The sequence below is a fragment of the Balaenoptera physalus genome (genome assembly GCF_965194825.1).
Source record: "Balaenoptera physalus genome assembly, chromosome: 17".
Taxonomy (NCBI): domain Eukaryota; kingdom Metazoa; phylum Chordata; class Mammalia; order Artiodactyla; family Balaenopteridae; genus Balaenoptera; species Balaenoptera physalus.
In genome coordinates this window covers 4,794,995-4,817,598 of record NC_138895.1, presented here as the reverse complement: position 1 = coordinate 4,817,598, position 22,604 = coordinate 4,794,995, and the positions used below count along the sequence as shown (strand labels likewise).

The 22,604-nt window shown below is 43.0% G+C and overlaps 1 protein-coding gene across 1 annotated transcript in view; it reads right to left on the bottom strand.

Annotated features, from left to right (window-relative positions):
• Positions 1-267: 267 nt before the first annotated feature.
• XKR4 (XK related 4) overlaps positions 268-22,604 on the bottom strand; it is a 363,695-nt gene continuing 341,358 nt past the window's right edge. Inside the window, exon 3 of the mRNA XM_082433008.1 lies at positions 268-12,824. Within this exon, the coding sequence (XP_082289134.1) occupies positions 11,878-12,824 (947 nt within the window). The 3' untranslated portion in view covers positions 268-11,877. The remainder of the gene's footprint in view (positions 12,825-22,604) is intronic.

The window sequence follows — 22,604 nt, the reverse complement described above, 5'->3', positions numbered from 1 at the left end:
TTTGTATTTCCCTTGAATGATTCTGTCAAGTAGACTTTGTGAAGGATTAAGCATATGTGAAAAGCAGAGGAGCAATTATAAAATAATAAAAGATGGAAAATGGCTGAATAACAAGGTTCCTTGCCAGGCAGGAGCTGAGAGGCAGGCCTCCAGAACTCTTGCTCTGCAGGAGGTCTGTGACAAAACCAACTCCCAATACACCCAGGACAGCCTCCCAAACCTCTCCCCTCCACACATTTGCCGAAAGTAAATAAAAATCAAATAGCATTGGCTCTGCATTATTTATTTCCCTTTGCACAACAAAGAGGTTTTTAGCAGCAGAATATCACCAGCAATAGATTAATGCACAAGAAGGTTAAATTCCATTACCTACAACACCTGAGCATTTTCTGTCTATCTAGACAACACCAGACAACCAGATGGAAAACGAGGATTCAAACATCTGGATTTCCCCAACTATCCAGATGTTTGACATCGCAAAGACCAAATTCCCTCCTTGAGTGACCTACTTCTTTACTTTTTGTTGGGATATTTGCATTTGTGTGGACAGTCTTTATTTTTTAATAATGCCATAGTGTCTACTTCTGTTTAGTGAAGACGGGTCAGCAGTCATTTGGAAAATTCAGATGTTGAAATCCCCCAAATGAAAAGAAACTTAGTCTCGAGGAAAAATCAGGGCTTTCGGGCTGTCAATGGTCTGGTGGTTTTGTCTCCATTGAAAAATTGCTTCATGGTTCACCTTTTTTCACTTCCATTATTCTGAAAAGCATTCTCACCAGAATTCTTTTTGCTATTTGGGGATAGAGACACAGACTAGGTGATGGCAGAATCAAGATCCAAATTATGTTGTAATGATTCAACTAATAAATTTGTAAACCTGGTTTAGTCGATTTGAACACAGAGGTTCTTGGGATGTCATGATGTATACTTACAATGAGATGATGAGTAAGGCCATGGTCACCCTGAATCTCACTGCTGTTAAAATGAGGGATGATTCAACGGTCATGTTTTACAAGCAAGAGTACTTACTATACCTTAAAATATCTCATTTTGTAATCCATCAGAAGCCCTTGGCATGCAGAGCCAGCTAGCAGCGAACCGGCCAATGACCAAGGAAAACTGTCAAGGGGGAGAGTCCCCTTTGGGACAGAGTTAGTCTCAGACACAGAGCCACTGATGTCATCTCTGTCCTTCCACTTCAGCCATGCCTTGTCCTTTCATAAGTGGACGCATCTATTGTCATAGCCGTGGCGTGGCAGGGGCCACCTTGAACCTCTGCTCTACAAAACGGCAAATATTCCTGATGAGCCACTGACAGGTTTGCTCTTCAATCCCCATACCTGCACCTCTACAGCTATAGAAAGCTTCAGTTCCAACACCTCTCACAGTCACTCTTACTCAGGAGCCTTCTTTTACAGGATGGTTTATTGCTCCTATGTCCCCACAGCCAATCAACTTGTTGGACAACACAGAGGATCTTTGTGCCTTTTTTGGGCTTTGGAGATCAGGAAATTCACAATGTCTTCAACTTGTTAGTTTTCATTGCCTTGCAATTGAAAATAAGTTACATGGTGGTAGGCCACGTTTTACCATTACATTTCAGTGCTTGTGCCTCGAGCTTGTTCTGAAAAATGACTTTGCCAAAGCAGGGCATGCAGGACAATCCTGGCGCCTATAACTGGGACTCTCACTTGGTACCTCATGGTGCATCTTGGAGACTGTCACCAAGACGGTCCTTTATGAAGGTGAAACACCACTGGAACACACACAAAAAGGATCCCTGCTTCTTCTTCTTTTTCTGTTAGGTTGTTTACCAGATACATCTGAAGACTTTCACTCAATTCTTCTAGTGTTAACTCCTAAAACTGTTCTACTGAAAGGTTAGACAGAAAACTTTATAACAACATAGGGATGCCTGACTCTCTTGCAGACTCTGAAACTATGAACTGAGGTACATTTATTCTTACCTTGCAGCTCAAACCTTTCCTTAAAAACAGAGAAGTAAGTGGAAAAGAACCATGGTTTTTAAGTATGAGATCACCTGTTTACTTTTAAGTGAACACTCAGGAGCTGAGAATGTCTGCTCGGTGATCTCAGAGCTCCTAACCAGGGTTTTGCAGGATCTCAGAAGCAACAGGAGAGCCAAGTCCACATATAAATGTCTCTCAGTTTGAAACTGGCAATGTCACCACCTAGGAAGGCAGGAATCAAATTACTCAATAGCTACATCCATGCAGATTTTACCTCTGAAATTGAATTATAGATTCAACTTTTATAAATTGGTCATTACAACGCTGACAATGGTACTCTCAAGAAATGAACAGTAGCACCTGTACTCAGACGGATCGATCATTAAACAGATGACAATGAGTTTTTTCTCATTTCCAAACACAGGTAGATTTGTATCCATTTAAGGTGAGCCTCCATAGCCCAGTACCCTGAGCTATGAAAGCCCCCAGGAAGCCATTGACTTTTTTCTCTTTTTTCAAAGCCGTGCTTACTGGCAGAAACAAATGAAGCAGGTGCATATTCACAGCATGAATGACAAAGCAGGAAGCAGGAATTCCTGAGTGCGCTACTTCACGGAGGTCTTTCTCTCCAGGCCTGGGCACATCCCCGCCCTGAACGAGTGCCCCTTTCCACTGACTGATTCATTTCCCCTTGCAATAGCTTGGCTACAATCTCACAAGTCAAGAATTTGCAAGATTAAAGGGTCTGTTGAATTAATTAATGCAAATCACCTTCAGTAAAGCTTGACAAATTCCGAGAGGTTTCTGTAAAAGAAGAAGGGAATCAATAGCATGAGCAGTACGCAGCTTTGTGGAAGCTGAGTTTCTGGTGTGGCTGGATCTTCTCAGGCCCCTTCCCCTTTCTCAAGGCAGGACAGATCGCTTTCTTTCCAGAGAGCTCCAAAACTCTGATTCAGACCGAGGAAAACGTTTCACCCCAGGCTTTCAAGACACACTTCAGAGATTCATTTCTTTTTCTAGGTACAATATCTTAGAAAGGTTAATAAGGGGGTTTGAGTATTTTAGCTCTTTGAAAGGAAGATAAGAAATGACAATTCTTTGACCAGCTGACAGATCTCCTTTGGTTACAGGATGATGTGCTATCGCTCACGATTTGGATAGAATAAGAACTCTCAGCAACACAGATAGAAAGCCACAGGTGGAAGGTTAATTGTTAAGTTATCATAGAGGTACCCAACACCCAAACTCAAGTGCTCATCTGCCAGAACCACAATGGATGAAAATGCCAGTGTTGATTAAGATGCATTCTACTGGCTTGTAATCAAAACAGGAATTTCTTACAATGATAGAAACCCAAAATGTATTTTCAAAACACTTAAGAATGTTTTAGAACTTGTTTTGATAGCTGAATTAATTTGAAATAATTAAGTGTTGATTTGATATAACTGTATACCAGACCGCCACTAGAACAGTCCAATTAAATTAGCTTAAACACATCTCCATTTGTTAGTATTTGTAGCACTTAAATGAAGTAAGAATTTGATTAGTTCCATTTGAATGCAAATCAAGCAAGAGAGAGGGGAGATGGCCACCAGCTTAATTTGGTAGGTGGAAGTAAAATAAAAACACGAAACCTTACATTTTCTGAAATTCTAATAACAGAGTAGGTGGCAGGCTTCAATAATAGCATGAGAGAATTTTGTGCTGGTATTGTGCTGGTAATATTTGCTTATCAAGTTGATTAATTCGTTTTGATGTTGATCTGTTTTGTTAAATATGATCTTTCTCTGCAAACATCATTATCAGTAACTGTACTCTTCTTGTCTGGTACCACAGCTGAAACAGTGGCAGTCATCATAATGAACCACTGATGGTGGCAGGAACTGAGAAATCAGGGCTCTGACTTAGCACTACTATCAGGTCAGCTGTTTCACTGATGCTTCATGGGATTCACCAAGGAATTCTTGGTGTTGTATTCTGTGCTCATAAAAATTAATATGCTTCCTTCTCTCTCTCCTTTTACTCCATAGAGGACCTGTGGGTTTATAGGATTCCCTGACCAGAATTATTTCACCCAGAGAAAATTAGTTTTGCAAGTTAATAGATGCCTTTAAATAAGATGCTCTTTACATCTGTGGGAAGCCAATCACTCCGGGCCATACTGCAGGAGGGAATTGGATTGGGTACCATGCGAGCATGTGTCCTCATGGGATGGGGCTGGCTGTCCCGACTCCTGAAAGGTGATGCATCTCTTCCGGGCATGGGGAGCAGGGCTTCAGAACAACCTCTCAGGTTGCGATAACTGAGGTTTATGTCTGGAGATTTGTTATTCCTAAATAATGCATACGCTGGAGGCTATATTCTGGGGAAATCTACTAGGACATCTAACTTTTGTCGACAGAGAGATATTTTTGCGATGATTCTCTACTGATCATGGGGAAGGGGGGTCTTTTATAAACCCGCATGTCCCATTTGCACTGTCCAGCGTGGGGTCTCTGGCTACCTCACAACATGTCCTGATTCTGTCTACCTGATAGTCCCTCTTCCATTCCTCTGTGGCCAGACAGAACCACTCCATTAAAAACCAGAATGGTGACTGGGACAAAAAAGTATCATATGTGCTCATAAAGGATGCGTCCTGAAGATCAGAGAAGTGCCTATTAGAAAAATTTCCAGACATCTCAGAGGCATCCTAATTTCATGTCTCTTCTTAAAAGAAATTCTCAGGAATATTTCCAAAGTTAATGCAGAGATAATTGTTTTGAGTCAAATACTTTGTGCCAAAGAGTGTATCGATTTTTTTGTTGCTCTGTGGCCTTGATTTAAAAGTATCTAGTGTTGGAGAGGCATAAAAACAAATTACAAAACTACTTTTCTTTTTATAGGCTGTCATCCATTGTTGATTTATCTTTATATATCATTACCTTATGTTTGCCATTATGTGTGCTAATTGCGTATTGCAAGGCTTACATAACACAACCTTGGAAAAGCTTATGTTTCTTTATTGCTCTAGTATAGAATTAAATATAGACATTAAAAAGAGAAGCAGTGTAGTAGAGTAGAAAGTATTAGAGCTGAAGTCAGCAGACTCTTCTTCTGCTACCGATAACTAAAGTGTGGGCTGCTGGAATGTGGAATTCCTTTTGCGCGTGACTGTGTATTACCTGGCAATGCCAGTCATGTAGATCACGTGTGACAGATGAATGACTGAACGAATCCTGATGATAAAACATGCCTGGTCTCTTTGGATCCCAGTGTGCTCATCTCTAAAAGAAGTGTTCTCAAGTAACACTGAGATCTTGTTTAGATGCTATTTCCTATAAAAATTAGTGACTCCTAACTTCACCTAACTTCATAAAGATCTGCTTAAATCCTATCAAAGTCAGAAGATAGAAGATGGCTTGTATTTTTAATATGTTAAGTTCAGACTGATCCCTGTATCTATTTGTTTAAATAAACACCAGGGTTGAGAAAATTTTTGGTTTATTGTTGGCTACCTTTTTAGCACGAATTCAAACAACACACACATGGCTGCCCACACAACAACATCTTTGGTTGGGTCACAACTCTGTCATCCCGTAGACCCCAGATGCGTTACATCTAAGCTCAGGAGGGAGAGGACACACACATTATTTTATAATCCAACTCAACATATATTTGGTAAATGTTTGCTATATTTTTTGTATGTAATCTTTCCATCTAAGATGAGGTTCCCAGATTTATATTATGGTTCCACTAGTGGTATAATAATCCTCATAAGTATTAAATTTTGTGACTTGCAAGACATTAAATAAAATTTAGGGAAAATTATTGCAGTGGAATAGAATTATCTTAAAATATGAAAAGAATGTCACTCAAAGATTTGTTAGATCCATCTTTCCTTCTTCCTTCCTTTCTCTTGCTCTCCTTTTTTTTTTTTTTTTCCCCAGTCAGAGGGTCAAAGTAAGTAGTGGGGTTTGGCTATTTTTCACTCTGCCTAACTGGATGACAGTAGCATACATGTAGAGAATACAAGAAAAGAACCATCGGTTAATTTATATTTATCACTTACTTTAGTGCAAAGTAGGGCCATGGGGGTGGGAGGGACAATTGTCTGGAATGGAAGACAAGTATTTATCTGCCTACTTTGAATTAGGGAGTTGCAGTAAAATTCAGTGACAATAGAGACTTCTGTTTCTCATCACTGACTTTTTTAACTTTTCATTTTGAAGGACATCTTTGATTTTTAAATGAAATTTTCTTTGAAAAATTTGATCATCAGACCATGTTTTTGTTTCTCCAGAGACCTTGCCCAGTCAGGAAGAGATTTTGGTGGGAAACTATTCCTTGGTTTTCTAGAAAGATCTGTAGTCATTAGAAGTCATGACAAGCTGTGTGCAACTCTCAGCTCCAGTGTTTCCTAGCTGTGGGACCGACCGTTGGCTAGTTTAGTGTCTCTGAGCTTAAATTTTGTCATCTGTAAATGGTACTTAATTCATAGATGGCCTTGAGGAGGGGAAGAGATCACATAGATAAAGCTGGTTAGCACAGCCCAGGCACACGAGAGTCTGGGGGCACAGCCAGCTACCATCCCTATGGGGAAATGAAGGGCATAAAGTCTTCGGGGGTGGGGGGAATAACCAAAGCAAAAATTTGATTCAGTCAGTGTTTCTGACTTATGTCAGTATATTATGGCAATGATTTTAGCAAAGCGATTAGACATGAACTGACCCCTTATTTAGCAGAACATAGGCCCACAAAAGGTTAAAGTTTTACATTTCTGCGCTAGATCACTGCATGCAATATTACAAAGCATCTGATTTTTTTTTCTTACGGAATCTAGAGAAAGAGCTTCAGATGGATGGCAAAACAACATGATGCCTCAAACACTCAAGGGAGAGCTCCTGAACCCCTCATTTCTGTGGGTAAACGGCTGTTTGCCACTTCTTCCATTTGGCTTTCTGCTGTTGTGCGAGCTCGGCTAATTGCTACAATTAGCAAAATTAAATGGCTCATTGTGTTTTTATACAATTCCACCCACATGCCGCAGAGTTTTACTTTGGGGGCTGTTGATCACAAACACTTATTTCATCTTCCCATGGGCCCATTTTTAGGACAGCCACCGGACAAGATGTATGTCCGTAGGGAGCTCTGCAGTAGACAGTGCAGCCTGCCCGGGTGAGGAGAGGAGATGGTACCCAACTGTCAAGATCGCTTCACAGCCTGATACAGGTCGGGACCAGAAACTTGGAAACGGAGGTGGGGTGGGGGTGATTGAGGGAAAAGGCCCATCCTTAGCCATTTTGAAAGGCTCCTGCTTCAGATGGGGAGAAAGGGTGTTATGACTCACAAGCTGGCAGAAGCCATCATTTTGATTGTTTTCAAAAGTGACATTGGGTTGCTGAAGATAAATAAACATGAGTTGATTTGCATCCATCACTGAAATTAGAGAGAGGACCACCTCAGTCCTGCTGTGTTTCCACCACGCACATCAACCATCCTCTGAGCTATTTTTCTGAAAGACAGCCTGAGCTATTTTTTAAAAGGCTTTAAGGAATTCTCCTTAGAAACATAAAAATGCAGGCAACTCATCCAGTACTGATGAGAAACAGTGATGGCTAAGGGCAAAGACTCGTGAGAATGCAGGGGAACATATATTTAGTCTCAAAAATGGTTCATTAGAAAAAAAATTTCGGGATTCTTGTCCAAACATCGTGTCAGAGCTTGCTTCCACTCAATGGCATTTGGTACACTTAAAGGCAAATATGTAACCTTACATAATCCTGCTAAGGACACCAGAGGTTTTCTTTGCTCCATTCAATCTGTTCAGAGAAAGAAACTTTGAAATGACTCAGAACTATTCTAGTCAACTGCTTAAAAGATGAGATCCTTGAGGGGGGGAAAATTCATACAAGCTAAAAGTGCTAAATTATATCTAGGTATTTCCAACCAAAGTTCACAAGCGTGCTGATGTCTTACAGACATGGGCTCTACGCTTGGGCTGATGCCAAAAAGGAGTGGGGGAAAAAGCTTTTAATCTAAAAGTTCGTGTGTCAATAACATACCAATTTATATGCATGAAAGGGGCAGTATATACTTTACTCTTTTCATCTGTTACTTTAGTTGTGTGTGTGTGCACGCGTGTATTATATGTAATATGTATCTGTTATCCATACCATACACGCGTATATACAATATTTTTTTAAAAAGTCATTGAGCTTTCAATTATTCCTATTCACTTTTAATTGGTTTACTTACTTCATTTATTCATAGAGCCAAAGGAACTGGGCATTTAGAAATTAAGTATAACTACTTCAACATACTTTTATCTTTAGATTATCTTTGTATTTTCTCTTTTGCTAATACTTGAATTGCATATTCTTGCCATGTCAGTAGGAGAATTTATTTCATTTGTCGTGTTCACAGCAATATCATAAAGGAATAGTAACAAAGTGTCTGCAAAGTCAAGGTTACTGAACTAGATAGTATATAGTTAAGTAGGACAATGGAAATGGGAGAAGATTTAAAGGACATAGTCATTTTGGGGGACCAAACTTTGACTTACATGGAGAAAAAAATTTGTTTTTCTTCCACACAAATACTTAGAGTCTCAGTGTGGTTAAGATACATATGGTCCTTCATTTCAAATAAGGTTTTGTTGAGAAATGCTAATTTAAAAGTGAAAAAAACTTTTAATACTTTCTTTTAGAAAATTTCATGGTCCTATGCAAAAATCAAGCACTAAGAACAGACCCTTCACCCCTACAGGGGACCCAAGTAGACCCAGCCTAGGAAGTTAGTTGGAGCCCACAGATAAAGAATCCAGCGTTTCCAATTCGTATGCTAACCACGGCTGGTTCCTTTTGGATTCTTGAGTTACTCTCCGTGGATGACGGAATGGTAAATTGAAAATAAAATCTTAGGAAGAACTAAACTATAAATATGAAAATCAAACTTTGTTCCTTTGTACGTTGACAATGTCTCTTTAAATCCTAATACTTTAAACTCTCTGTTATCGGTGGATCTAGAAACTAATACACGTTCTCATCATCACACAGTCTCATGGCAATGCAGCACTTTATGAATCATGGAAGCAAGATTAAGTCATGATTCTCCTTGGAAGTAAAAATTTTGTTGTTGTTGTTCTTGTTTGTAATCTTGAGAAAGTTTGTAATTTATAACATGGTGGAGATGTCATTGCCTTCACAAGAATTTTTGACTAAAACATCAAAATCTTCAAGTATGCTGGATAACAGAGTATTTACAGTATTTGGGAAATCACTGAAAAATTCAAACTTCTTGCACCCTCCTGACTGCATTCTCACCTCCAAGACAAAGCACAGTACAGCATGTTTTTAGCCACACAGCACTTATTTTGACTCTTGACCTGTTAAATGAAGGATCAAGTTGAGAAATAATTTAGGACTTACATGACTGAAGAGTGATGGGATCTGCTGTGTTTGTTGACTGACATTATTATAATCTGTTATTTACTCGTGGAATCAAAGGTAGAGTCCAACTGAGCAATTCAATTTCCAAAGATCATTAATTAACGAAGCTAGTGACTCGTGGTTCGGCACCAAAGTGAAGAATCTGCCATTATAATCATTATTTTCCTTCTACAGTTGGGGGTGGGATGTTTTCACTAACTGCCGACAAGAAGAGCGTCTTCCTGGGCCTTTACTGGTGACTAGATAATGTTTTCACATCCAAACAAAAGACTGTTATCTTTTAGTGGACTCTTGCTTGAAGGGTCCAATCATGGAGTACTAGGAAAATATGTCTACTGTTAAAAATCATCCATTGTTTTAAAACATTGCTTTGGGGCTTTGTACCAAAAGAAGTCCTAGGTCGAGCCCTCTGTCACTTCCCGTGGGTGTCGTCACAGGGACAGCAGTCTCTGTATGATACACCCATTACAGGTAGTGGCTCTAGACCTTGACTATTTAAAGTTAATTGGACAGTCCAAAAAACTGAACATGTTACACTGATTTTTTTTAAGTGACTTGACTAATATTTAGTATATCGGTTGCGTTAATATAAAACCAGGGAAGGAAGTTTAAGACATCTTCCACTGTGGTCAGGTTTGTCATAACAGATGGAAGAAAGTAATCACTTCCATCTTTGATTTCCTGGGAAACATTGGCCAGTCTTGACAAGCCCTTTCTAGCTAAGCTGATTCTCTTGTCCCCTGATATTCTGATAGCACCCTTGGCCAGGTTCCTGGGGGCACCAACATGGCAAAGTAGTGTGATCTTGCAAGAGACGCATGTTCTTAACCTGCCGAGGCAGGTCGATGGGATCTGTGGACCAGTTTCTGACATCCCAAGTAACTATGATGCTTAAAGTATTTTAAACGATTCCAGGTCTATAAAAAAAGTGATGATGCTTATATGTATACCCTATATTTTTTTTATTACAAAAATATTGAAATAATCCATGAGTTATTCCACTCTGCACCAACTATAAAAAAATACTATCAAAGTTTGACCGGCACTTTTAATGCAACAAAAAGCACCATGACCGGGGGACGCTGGGAACAGAAAGTGGGGAACGTTTACTTGCTGGACGGAGGTATTTAAAACCCAGAAGCTTGTTGTAAGAGTGCGACTTTACAAAGGACTCAAATACGAATCTTAGCTGGATCTAGTGATAAGCCCTCGATCGGTTCGGAAGGGTTTTCTCATAGCATATTCACTGCATCTGTCTGCTCATACTTACTAAAATGTGTCCCAAAGCCTCTAAAAGACACATCGCTTTGACCTTGGATGGGGGAGGGGGAGTCTGTACACAGCGGAGAGCTTTACTGTTCGTGCTCTCTTGCGCCTTCGTGGGGCTCGCGCCACTCACGCTCAGCCGTCCAGGGCGTCCCCGCCAGTCCCGTGTTGGACGGTGTTTGGCACTAGAAGGGAGTGGCGTGGCGTGTTCTGGAATCCGGCCTCTCCGCGCTCGCGCCGAGCCTCCACTCCTGGACCTGAGCACAGCGCGGCTCTCCCTCCGCTCTGCCCTGACCTTCCCATGGGAGCTGCACAGGCCAGGAAATCAGATGCTCATTTTGCCTTTTTCTCCCGCTTCCTCTTCGTGGTTTTATCACATGTTTGCAATTGAATACTGCATCCTGATTATCGTTGAACTTTCATCACCAAGGTATCGAGCTCCTTGGTCTCGTCAAAAGCCAGTCATGGGCTGCGTGGGGGGTATCTGTCATGAAAGATGTTCTCAACTGAAAATTTAAGATGAAAAAAAATCCTGACGTGTTGAAAACGAACCATTCCATCAATTCTAATACATGCGTAAACACACTTGGGTTTTCTGTCCATTGGATAGGCTTTTCACGCATGGGATTGGTTTTCACGTGAGAATGGTTTATGAATTCTTTCTAAGCTTTACTATTTTTTTTTTTTTTTTCTGGAGTCTTGAGGGATATACTTTCTCTCTCTTTGCTTTTATATTCCCGTGGGAATCACAGCTTTGCATCAAAAGAAATCACCTAAGCTATTTTGACAGGATTGGTGTGTGTGTGTGTGTTAGTGTGTGTGTACACGTGTGTGTATGACTCAGTATATTTTTATGCAAAGATCAGTTAACTCCATCAAAACACCCTACTGATCGGAGGCAACATCTCCCATAATAATGGTACCCTCAGGTGGATGTGCTGAAAGGTGGGGCAGGAGGGGTTGGTGGCAGCAAGGGGTCCTACTGAGCTGGCCTGGTCCCTTCAGATGGAGCAGGAGGCTCTCTGGCGGCTTTTTGAAAGGAGGCCAGCAGCAGACTGTCAGCGGATGGAGGGCCAGACACGCATCCCGATGACGGTCAGACTGGGAACATCACAGCTCGTTGCCCCGCTCCAGGGCAGAGTTTCATTATTGCCACAGCCCGGCTGTCACCCCTCGGCCCGGAGCTGGGGGCTCCTCCGAGTCCTTTCGTTTTACAGAGTGGTTTCGTACTCCAGCCGCTCCTGAACGAAAGCATCGTCTTTGTACTGCAGCCTCGGAGGAGACGGGGAACCTTCAAAGGCTAAGATGGCCTTTCGGAGGCTCCGGTCCAAAACGTGTCTCTCCCACGCTGGGTACCTATTCCTGAACAGGTCAATTTTAATGACAGATTCTTCAATCCGTGGTGGGCGAGAGGACGGGGTGGACGGGGCCGTGGGCCTCACCTGAAACACAGGCACGCACCCGTCCCGCTCTGCGAATTTCTGGTCGCGGTCGCCGGCGACGCTGCGGGTGTTGGAGAGGGACCGCAGGGCGCTCGTGGCCCCTTCTGGAGACGGCGTGAAGGCAGCGGCGGGGTCCCCGCAAGCACAACTTGGGGACCGCCCGAGTCTGGGTCCGTTGGGGTGAAAGAAGGCATAATACATCAGCATAAAAACAACGCCAGTTAAAAAGCTGCTGAATACCACACACAGCGCTGGGATGGCAAATGCGTCCGCGATCTGGGGAGCCTTGTAGAGGTACCAGAGGGCACTCAAGGCGGTGTTTTCCAAAAGGATCACAAAATAGTAAATGAAGAGCCTGCAGCGTGTCCTGCCCTCCTTGACGTTGAACCAGCTGAAGATGTAGATGATCCCCACCACCATGTCGAACACGATCTCTTCCCATTTGGTGATACAGAATTCTGTCTCACAGTGGACGATCCAGAAGGTCATGACGCACCAGTGAAGGACGATGAAGAGCCCAAAGTAGAGCTGGAAAACCGAGGCGAAGAGGGCGAAGGTGATGACCCTGGCCGCAATGGTGAAGAAGTGCCAGCAGAACTGGATGACCACGGCCATGTAGCTGATGGGCTTCTTGTCATCACGAGAGTCCCGGAGGGCCTTCTGGTAGGAGGCCAAGGCCCAAGCCAAGGACACGAGGGAGGCGGCCGCTGTGAAACCTACAGAGGCAAACAGGAAGACAGGCTGTCAAAAGCGAGATGCAGTGTTGTCCCTGGAAAGAAGTCACATGGGGCTGGGGGCTTGGGGCAGGCTAGCTTCTACCACAGCAAAGCTCTTCATTTCTTTGAGTTTTAGCTGGACTAAATACTCAGATGGGGGTCCTAGGATCTGTCCTCTAAGGGGCCCCAACTATATGGACAAGACATGAGCCTAATGGGAGTGCTACTGGGGACCAGCATGGAGCCTGGGGGTGAAGATGGGGAGGGGTGTTAGCTTTCTGTGTATTCGTTGTAAAGAGATGAGGGAGGTCCTTTTGTTTGGCGGCAATATAACTGTGGATGGGAGGTTGACAGAACTTGCTTGCTGTTTCATCTTTGCCACTTATGACCTGCATGACTTTGGACAATCATTTAAATTGGCGTCCTCATTCAGAAAGTGGATGATCTCCAGGGCTCCCTGTCAGCTTTGAGATTCTGTGATTGAAAGGGACAGATAATGACAGGAAACTTGAGGGGCTAGTTGGTTCACCTTTCTGCTTCTAAACAAGAATACATGTAGTTCATTCACCAAAGAAAGTTAACTGCCTCTTGAATATAAGAAAAGGAGTCCGTGGAACCTCCTTGGCCATGTTTCTTGTGATACCTGGTGTGCAGTCTGTCCTAATATGATCCGAGACTCTTCCTACAGCTTCTTTCCACTCAGAAGAAGAAACGTCTGCTCACCATCACGCACCTCTTATTCTTTAACGAATTAAATATTGTACAGAAATCACGTATCAACCACTTTCCTTATTATGCAGTGAGCCCCATTTGGTTAGTATCCTGCCAAACGTATGTTTCCAAATTTTAAAAAAATCATTCTTATTGCTCCCCTCCACTCTCGCTCCACCTACTGTGTCTGAAACGTCACCTCTGTGGTCGTGATGCGGACGGGGCTCACCTGAAAACACACCACCTCCTTCAGGAGAGAGCTCTCTGGGGAGTTCCACTTTGTCACTGACACGTCAGGTCAGTCTGCTCCGCAGCTGGTTTACTTACTAAGCCCTAACAAGGCTTACCAACACTAACAAAGGTTTTGCGTGTTTTTAAGTCCAGCTAGCTTTTCCTCACCAGATCTATTCCTAACCATAGTTCTCCCGCTATGGGATGGGGGTGGCCAACAACTTAGGATGGAATTTGCACTTTTCTTTTTATACTTTAATAGAGAAAATCTGTTGTCCATGGTCCTTGAAAAATGAATTTCAAAAAATGACTCTTGTGGCAAAGAGCCACACTAATTGATAGAAAAAACATTCAACCTCGATAACCATTTCTTACACATTCTCCTTGAGAAAGGTGAACTTCAAAAAACAATTATTGATAAAGAAAATATTTTCTAACAACACGTCTCATGTCTGCTCCCAATCAAGCCAGCAGAACATCCATGTCTTACACTGGGCCTTCAGGGTTTTTTCCGGCCAGCCAAAAAAACCCTTTCATTACTGCAACTCTCAGGCAGTGTAGGCGATATTCCTAGGTCAGTTAGCCACCAGTGCACAAAGGAGTTCGCGATAATATAACTTCCAGGCAGTGGAAGCACCAACATCTATTTATTCTAAAGCACCTCCAAGAGTGAGAAGAGAGGGAAGGAGGAAAAGTTACAGAAAGAAGAAACAAGGTGAGAGGATGGGAGATAAAAGGTGATGGAATAATTATGCGAAGGACATACTTATTATCAGTCTCGTGTATAAGAACAAAGCATAGTGCCATTTTAATGTCAACACCCGTGTGTGGGACACAGAAGCCCTGAGGAGCTCGTTCCTGATTGGCACCATTTGCGACGGTGCGGGTCGCTTCTTGCATAGACTGTGTTCTACTTATGCATTTGCGCTGTGCACCTGGGCTGCTTCTCCACCTGCACGCCCTCCGGGTTTCCACCCGCCCGCATCCTTCAGGACCGCGCGGAGCACAGCGCCACCTTCAGGAGGATGGCTGCACTGTTGGTCAGGCTCCAGCCAAGGAAGGAGCGAGCGACTCCATCGGGTCGTCAGATCAGGGTACCAGTTATCGAAGGCTGTTATTCAAAGCAGTGAAAATAGTAAACATCAACAACCAACTTTACGTATACAGCATCCTAAAATAATCCGTTGTCAGATTTTAAGAGAATTGGAAAATTAGCTTCGTCCACATTCCCCTGTAATCATCACCCCTTTTATCATTATGCCCTAAAAAAGGAATTCAGCCTGCATTTGACACACCATAAAATTGTTATGACAATATTCTGGCAGTAGAAAAATGAAGACTTTCTATCAGCTTTGCTTTCTATGTATCTTACAATTTAAGAAGCCACTACCAAAGGCAAATTTCATGCCCATCATAACCATTCCCTTCATGAATTATCTGTTTCCCAAGGACTAGAATTTCCCTTGTTCATTTGATGGTGATTTTCTTTTTCATCTGTTTAGCAATTAATCTGTATAAGACAAATATATGCCTGAACAGAAAATAGGGGGCCATTTTAGAATTACTCCTCATTACAAATTCACACCCGCCATGAAACGCTTTAATTCTTTTGCTTTTTACGTAAATGATATCAGCTCAGTTGTTTCAAATGCCAACGTAGATGTCCTCCACAAGGCACTGTGTTATTATAGGGGTAGAATTCTCTAGAACTTCTGAGGCGCTGTGCTGGAACATGGAACTCTAAGTGCTCCTTTAGCCAACAACATATATTTAAACTTTTTATTTGAAAAGAATTGTAAGCTTACAGAAAAATAGCAAGAATAAAAATAGGAATTGGACACATATATCTTTGCCCAGATTGTCATTTGGCCTCATTTGCTTTATCACTGCCTTCTTTCTCTCTCTCTCTCTCAAACATTTGAAAGTATATTGCACACATCACAGCTGCTGTGTTCCAAATTTACAGGTTGAAATCCTACCCCCTAAAGGTGATGGTATTAGTAGGTGGGGCCTTTGGGAGGCCCTCATGAGCAGGATCCCTGGAGAGAACCCTACCCTTTCTGCCATGTAAGAATATCATGAAGAGACTTCCACCCAGAAGAGAAGAGGGCTCTCACCAGACCGTGCTGGAACCCTGACTTCCGGCTTCCAGATTCCAGAACTGTGAACAAGATGTCTCTGCTGTTTATAAGTCACTCAGCCCGTGGTATTTTGTTATAGCAGCTGGAAAGGGCTAGCACAACGATTCTTTACCCTAAAATACACCGGTGTCTCTTTCCTATGAAGAGGGATATTCTCTTAGATAACCACAGTACATTTATCAACGTCAGTCCATTTAACATTGGTACAATTTCTCTTTTTAATCCACCATCAATGTTCCACTTTCATCAACTGGCAAACAATGTCCATTACAGGATTTTCCCTCTGGTATAAGATTGAGTCTAGAACCAGGTATTGCATTTGGTTGTCTTATCCATTTAGTTTTCTTTAATCTGGAATGTTTGCACAGACTTTCTTTGCCTTTTATTATTTGACATTTTTTGAAGAGTACAGTACCTAAAAAAGAAAGAAAGAAAGAGAGAGAGAGAGAGAAAGAAAAAGAAAAAGGAAAGAAAAAGAGCATTCCTCTTCCTCATTTTGGGTTTGTCTGCTTGTTTCCTAATGGTTATGCATTCTAAGCTGGAATACTACATAAGTGACACTGAACAATATTATTCCCATCACATCATTAAAATACTAAACTATAAAGATTCCTTCTGTAGTCCTGGGAGGTGTACAGTGGGTCTCATAGTATTTTCTTTCAAAACAATGAATAGCATATAACTTATGAAAACTTCATTCTAAGGTAAAAACCAGCTCCAGAGGACTCCATGGGATCACACTATTTATTAAAATGTTAAAAAAGGTGATAAGACCTCAGCGCTCCCCTCGTGCAACAATCTCACTTTAAAGAAAAGAAACTGAGTCTTACTCTCAGGTGTTAAATGATTTATCTTCCCTCCCTCCTCTCCCTAACTTGTCTCCAGTGGAAATTATGGAAGAGGTGTGGGCAAAAGTTCCATCATCTGCATTTAAACATTATCTCCTCTTGGAAATAATGGATAAAGGGATTAGGATAGGATATAAGACCCTTGAAATATTACAATCCAAGAGATCGTTTTATGTTGAAACCTCTAAACTAGAAGGGGACTACTTCTGGCCCCTGAATGAAATTAGTTCTCTCTAGGAGTATATTTTATATCAAGCACACCCCCGCCCCCATTCTCTTCCTTCAGATCACTTATCCCAGCTTATAATTATGTTTTATTTTGTGCTTGTTTAATCATTGTGTTTCTTACTGGAGTGGACCTTTAGGTAAGGAAAAGTACCTGCTTATTTACTTTTCTGTCATTTTGTGCCTTGCATGGTGCCTGGCATATATTATGACTTGGAAGGAAGAAAGAAAGAAAGAGAGAGGGAGGGAGGGAAGGAGGGAGGAAGGAAGGAAGGAAAGAAAGAAGGAAGAAAGGAAGGATTCTAAAGGTAGAGTCAGAACCACAGATAGAATGAGACATTCAAAAAATTTGCACCATTCTTCATTGCTCTCCTATTCTGCTTCTTTGCAATTTCAGTCTGAGCTGCAAATGCCAAAACACTGCGAAATGAAACCTGTCCTCCCGTTGTGTCGTTCGTGGCCTGAGTGTAAACAAGAGTTCCTGGAAAAAACCTAGAGAATGCTTTATAGGATTTATAGCCTAATTCCCTGGATGTAGGAGATGCAGGGAATTGAACCAAGTACTCTAATTCTTTGATTCTTCAACAAACAGAATGAGCCTGTCTCTTTCCTTCTCCCTAGGGAGGGCAGAACTGCTGCCCTTCTCCTGCTACAGGCCAGCCAAGGGTTAGTCTCAGGGAAACACCTGGCCACTGGCCCATGTTCACAACCAAACTGCAGCTGGTGAGAAGGGCTCTTTTTTTTTTTAGAAGAAATTATTATTGTGTAAAATTTCAAACATACATAATAGCGGAGAGAATAATAGAACAGGTATACCCTTCATGCAGAATTAACTCCTAGGTCTGAGTTCTGAAATCCATCATGAGGGAAGCGTGAGGTTTGGCCGGCAGGGGGCGCCTCTCGACGGAGCGTTGGCTCGCGCCTTCCTGAATCTTCCTGATGCTCCTCTCCCTTTACTTCGAGACAGAAGAGCTGTGCTGGAAGCTGACTCGCCGGTAGCTGATGTTTTCTCGGCTCTTCCTGGGAAGCCTGAACTGGCAGGTCTCAGCCCGACTCCCTCTAGCTCAGATGGTTCCCCAGCCACCCTGCCAGCTCTCCCTTTCCCCCGAGACAGGAGATGCTGTGCTCTACCTTGAAAAGCTACATCTCTCCGGTTAATCCCTCCTCATCCTTCAGTTTCCAGTTTAAGCACCATTCCTCTGCTTAGGGAAGCCTGTCCCAGTTCCTAAGTCCAGCTCCCCTGCTATAAGCGCGCACCACACCTTGCGCTCTGCACACGCACCTCAGCGTGCCAGCATCTGCCACTCTGCTTGGGTACCAATTTCCAAAGATAGCCCATTTGTCATCCAGTAGCTGCTCTCACATTGCCTCCCAATCTGCCCACCATCTTGATCGCAAACTTCTTTATTTCCCTTCTTTCCACCCCATTTCTCCATCCTGTCAATTTCAACATTTTTTTGGAGGAAATTTTAAGTATTTTCTCACCAATGGTTTGGGAACGGATGATTTACAACTTAACCCTCCTCGTTATGGAGGCGAGATTATCACATGACCATTCATAACGTATGTAGTCTTTCATCACAAACACGGTAACTTTTTCCCCCTAAAGTACAGTCCCTGAACAAACAGACAAAATATTGAATTTTAGATGACCACATAATGTTGATTTCTTGCAGTCAAAACAAGTTATGGTTTCCTTTTTTTCCCTTCTTCACTCAAGTCACAGAAGATAAAACCTGGCCCTCGGCAGTAAAAGCATGGAGTTCTAACCACTGGATCACCGGGGAATTTCCTTTCCTGAATTTTTGTCTGAGGAAAAATGTTGCCCAATTCAAGAGTAGCAGGTCATGAAACCAGAAAGGTTTTCCATTTCTTCAGCATGTTTAGAGCTTGTCTCTTCGTTACAGAGATAAAAGCAGGAGATCCACTTGGCTGGACTTTCATCGAATTCACCTAGTTGAAAGAATGTAATAATTGAAAAAATGTAAAGCCCTCTATGCTGTGATCTTTGCGGAGTGAGGTGAAGGGAAGGAAAGTAATACAAACGTCACTGGGTCTAAGATGTTCGAAATCTTCTTGCGTTGAAACCATTTTATCTCTGTTTTAAACCTTGTAATAGTTGTGATTAAAAATATTTAAATGCTTTAATATGTTTAATTTTGGTAGGGATACGCACTCTCTTCGTAATCTATCCTGAGGATTTCAGCTTCTTTGCAAGGCAAATTTAAGGCTGCTAAGGAGTTGATAAGGGAAACACTGAATTGAAATTTTAAAAAGTATTTTAATAGGAAAGCAGTTGAAGAAAGTTGTTGGGAGAAGCAAAGTGTCTCTCCTCCTTAAGAAATGTGGAAAGTAATTTCCTTCTGATTGGAAAAAAAAAATCTTAGGTGATCTCACATAGCTGCAGCTCATCTTAATTTTTAAATTATTTTTAGATTAAAAAAAAAATCCCAAGAAGGCAAACATTCTGTGTGTAGGAATTTGAAAACATCTAATAGTTTTTCTCTAGGAAAAAATTCTGTATTTAGGAGAAGGTGAGAAGTCACCATTCTTTGTACAGTATTGCAAATTGCAAGGTTAAGTTTACATTGAAAATAAAAAGATGATAGAAATGACTACTCAAAAGACATAAAATAAGTAACCTGAGATGCCCAGTAGAATTAAATTTTTCTTTAGAGTAAGTTTATTTTCCGTACCATTTTTTTTTTACTATCACTCTATTTTTTTCTTATAGATTAAAAAAAAATTTTTTTTATTTATTTATTTTATTTTTGGCTGCTTTGGGTCTTCATTTCTGCACCCGGGCTTTCTCTAATTGCAGCGAGCAGGGTCTACTCTTCGTTGTGGTGCGCGGGCTTCTCATTGTGGTGGCTTCTCTTGTTGCGGAGCATGGGCTCTAGGCACGCGGGCTTCAGTAGTTGTGGCTCGTGGGCTCAGTAGTTGTGGCACTCGGGCTCAGTAGTTGTGGCTCGTGGGCTCTAGAACACAGGCTCAGTAGTTGTGCCGCACGGGCTAAGTAGTTGTGGCGCACGGGCTTAGCTGCTCCACAGCATGTGGGATCTTCCCGGACCAGGGCTCAAACCCGTGTCCCCTGCCCTGGCAGGTGGATTCTTAACCACTGCGCCACCAGGGAAGCCCTCTATTTTTTTCTTGAAGTTTTCCTCTGTTGGATGGTAGGGGGTGTAGTGGGGCAAAATGAAAAGAAACAAAAAGGCAAAAACAGGGACAGAGACAGGCAGACGGCAGCTGTAACCTTCTCTCACCTGGCAAAGAGGGACATGGATGGACAAGAGCAAAATTAAAATAATAATTAAAAAAAAAACCCCGATATGTATCAAACTGCTCTGTGGTTGACTTTCCACATTGTTTAGCCCCTTTATTCCTCACAGCATCACTTCTTGAATGTAAGTATTTTGCCCATTTTACAGATGGGGAAACTGAGGCTCAGAGAGACGAAATATTCTTATCAAAGGGCGGCAAACTTTTTCTGTAAACATAAGAAATATTTGGGGTTTTGTAGGCCGTATGGCTCTCTGCCAGAAGAGTTCAACTTTGCCCTTGTAGGGAGAAAGCAGCCATAGACAATACTTAAACGGAAGAAAAAGTAGGTGATGGGCTGAATTTGGTCCATGGGCCTTAGTTTCCCGAACCCTCAGCTGACCCGTGGACACATTTTTAACAAGTAGCAGAGTTAGGATTTATGCCCACATTTTTCTGACTTTAAACTCCCTCAACTCACTGAAACATTTTGGACCAATGATGAAACCTGGTAACTTTGGGGACACTTTTTGAGGTGGCTATAGTGTGACCACTGTCTGGATTAAAGCCCAGAGGCCCTGTCACCATTCACCCAACCAAAGAAATGAAGCTACAGGAAAGCGCTGTTGCAGGGTATCCTGTACGTAGGATGACGTCTGGGCAGGAACAGTCGACTGTAAAGTTATCTAATAAAGAGCACGAATGCCACACCTCAGTAAGCTTGATCATCTCCAGGAAAGCAGGTAGGCACCTGCAAAGTGAAAGGGCAAGACGGCCCCCTGGTTCAGGCGGTTCCCCACCTGTGGACAGACCAGCTCCTGCTCCTGGTGAGGCCCCAACTGTACCAGTGGAAGCGTCTGAGACAGAGTCTTTGGCTGTTTCTCTTCCCTTATGTCCCAAGGTGCTTCTGCAGTCTGCCATGCATGTAAATGTGATGGCCCGCATGCCACCAATCACCTGCTAGTGTCACCAGTATAGACAGTTACTGGCCTATTTAGAAGGATCTGTGATTCAGGGCATCCCTGGGAGAGTGACAGAGTCTGGGTCCCCGGGGTTTAAAATCAAGTGTTAATTCTAATGAAGGCTGCTGTCTACTCACCCACATTCAGAGTTATTTATGCTTAGAGAACTTGGAAGGGGGCCCAGAGGATGCAAAATGGTGACTCTAACCCAGGGTAAATAAAATTAACAAGAGTGAGGCACGCAGGGGCGGCAGGTGGCCGGTGTCGGGTGGGTGGCGAGGTTGGAACAGAGCCAAAGATGTGTCCTGGGAGGGCGGGGCGCTGGCATGTGTTGCTCACGGTGACATGAGGTGGCATAAATATTTGTGTCTCTGGACACGAGAGCCAGGAAGGTCTTTTCTGGTAGGAGAGTTGAGAATCTGCCTACATGGAAGAGAAGAAGGTGAAAAGAACGCCCCTGATGGAAGAGGGTCCAAAGCGGAGACCTGGGAGGACACACCAGCCGGCCTGTGTGTGGACACGTGTGTTTGGTGCCTTCGTGCAATGATAAAAGGATAACAGGTTTGCATCCTGAAGGCCCAGACCCAGGTCCTCCCCTGCTTCCCTCCTCTCTGTCCCTCCCTCCACGCTTTCCTCTGACAAACACTGGCACCTATTAAGTGCCGGTCGCTGAGGACACAAATGCAGGTCCCTAGAGGGACAGCACGTCGGCGTGGGAAAGAGACATACTCCAACGTGGTGAGCAGAGTACAGAGGAGAGAAACAGACTGTACCCCGAGGGGAGACAGCCCAGCCAGAAGCCGAAGCTGAAGGTGTGGCCGAGGCTGGAGTGAGGGCGTTTGAGCAGCGGCGAGCTGGCCAGGGAAGCCAGGAGACCGTGGACGTGACACGCCAGACGGGAGGACGGGGGCCTTGCCTGGGAGCCAACGGCACCTTCAGGGGCCTGGCGGTGAGGCACGTGTGAGCCCTGAGTGGCTGGGAGACACCCCCGGCAGAGGTGGGAGGCCTGGCAACACATCCACGAAAATGGGGGGAAACTCTACCTACTGACCCTGAGCCTCTGCGCAGGTCACCCGATTACACCTGTTCTTCACAGGTTTGAGTGAGGGTCGATGAACTAGTGCTCCTTGACGTATTTGTGAGCAGAAAACTTTCTACAGAAATAGGATTAGCCGCTCCAACGCCTAGCTTTCCTCTTAATTTTGCACCCTTCTGCCCCCTCCCCAGGGGCTCTTTTATGTCTGGGTTCTTACTGAAGGAGGTTGGCTTCAAGAGAATAACAGGACAGAGAAAGAATAGAATAGGAGGTACAGTTTATAGGGTAAAGACTTTTTCTCTTTACAGATACGAAAGCAATTCTTTTGACAGGATCCAGTTTCTAAAAGTCACTTGGAAATGGGAGGA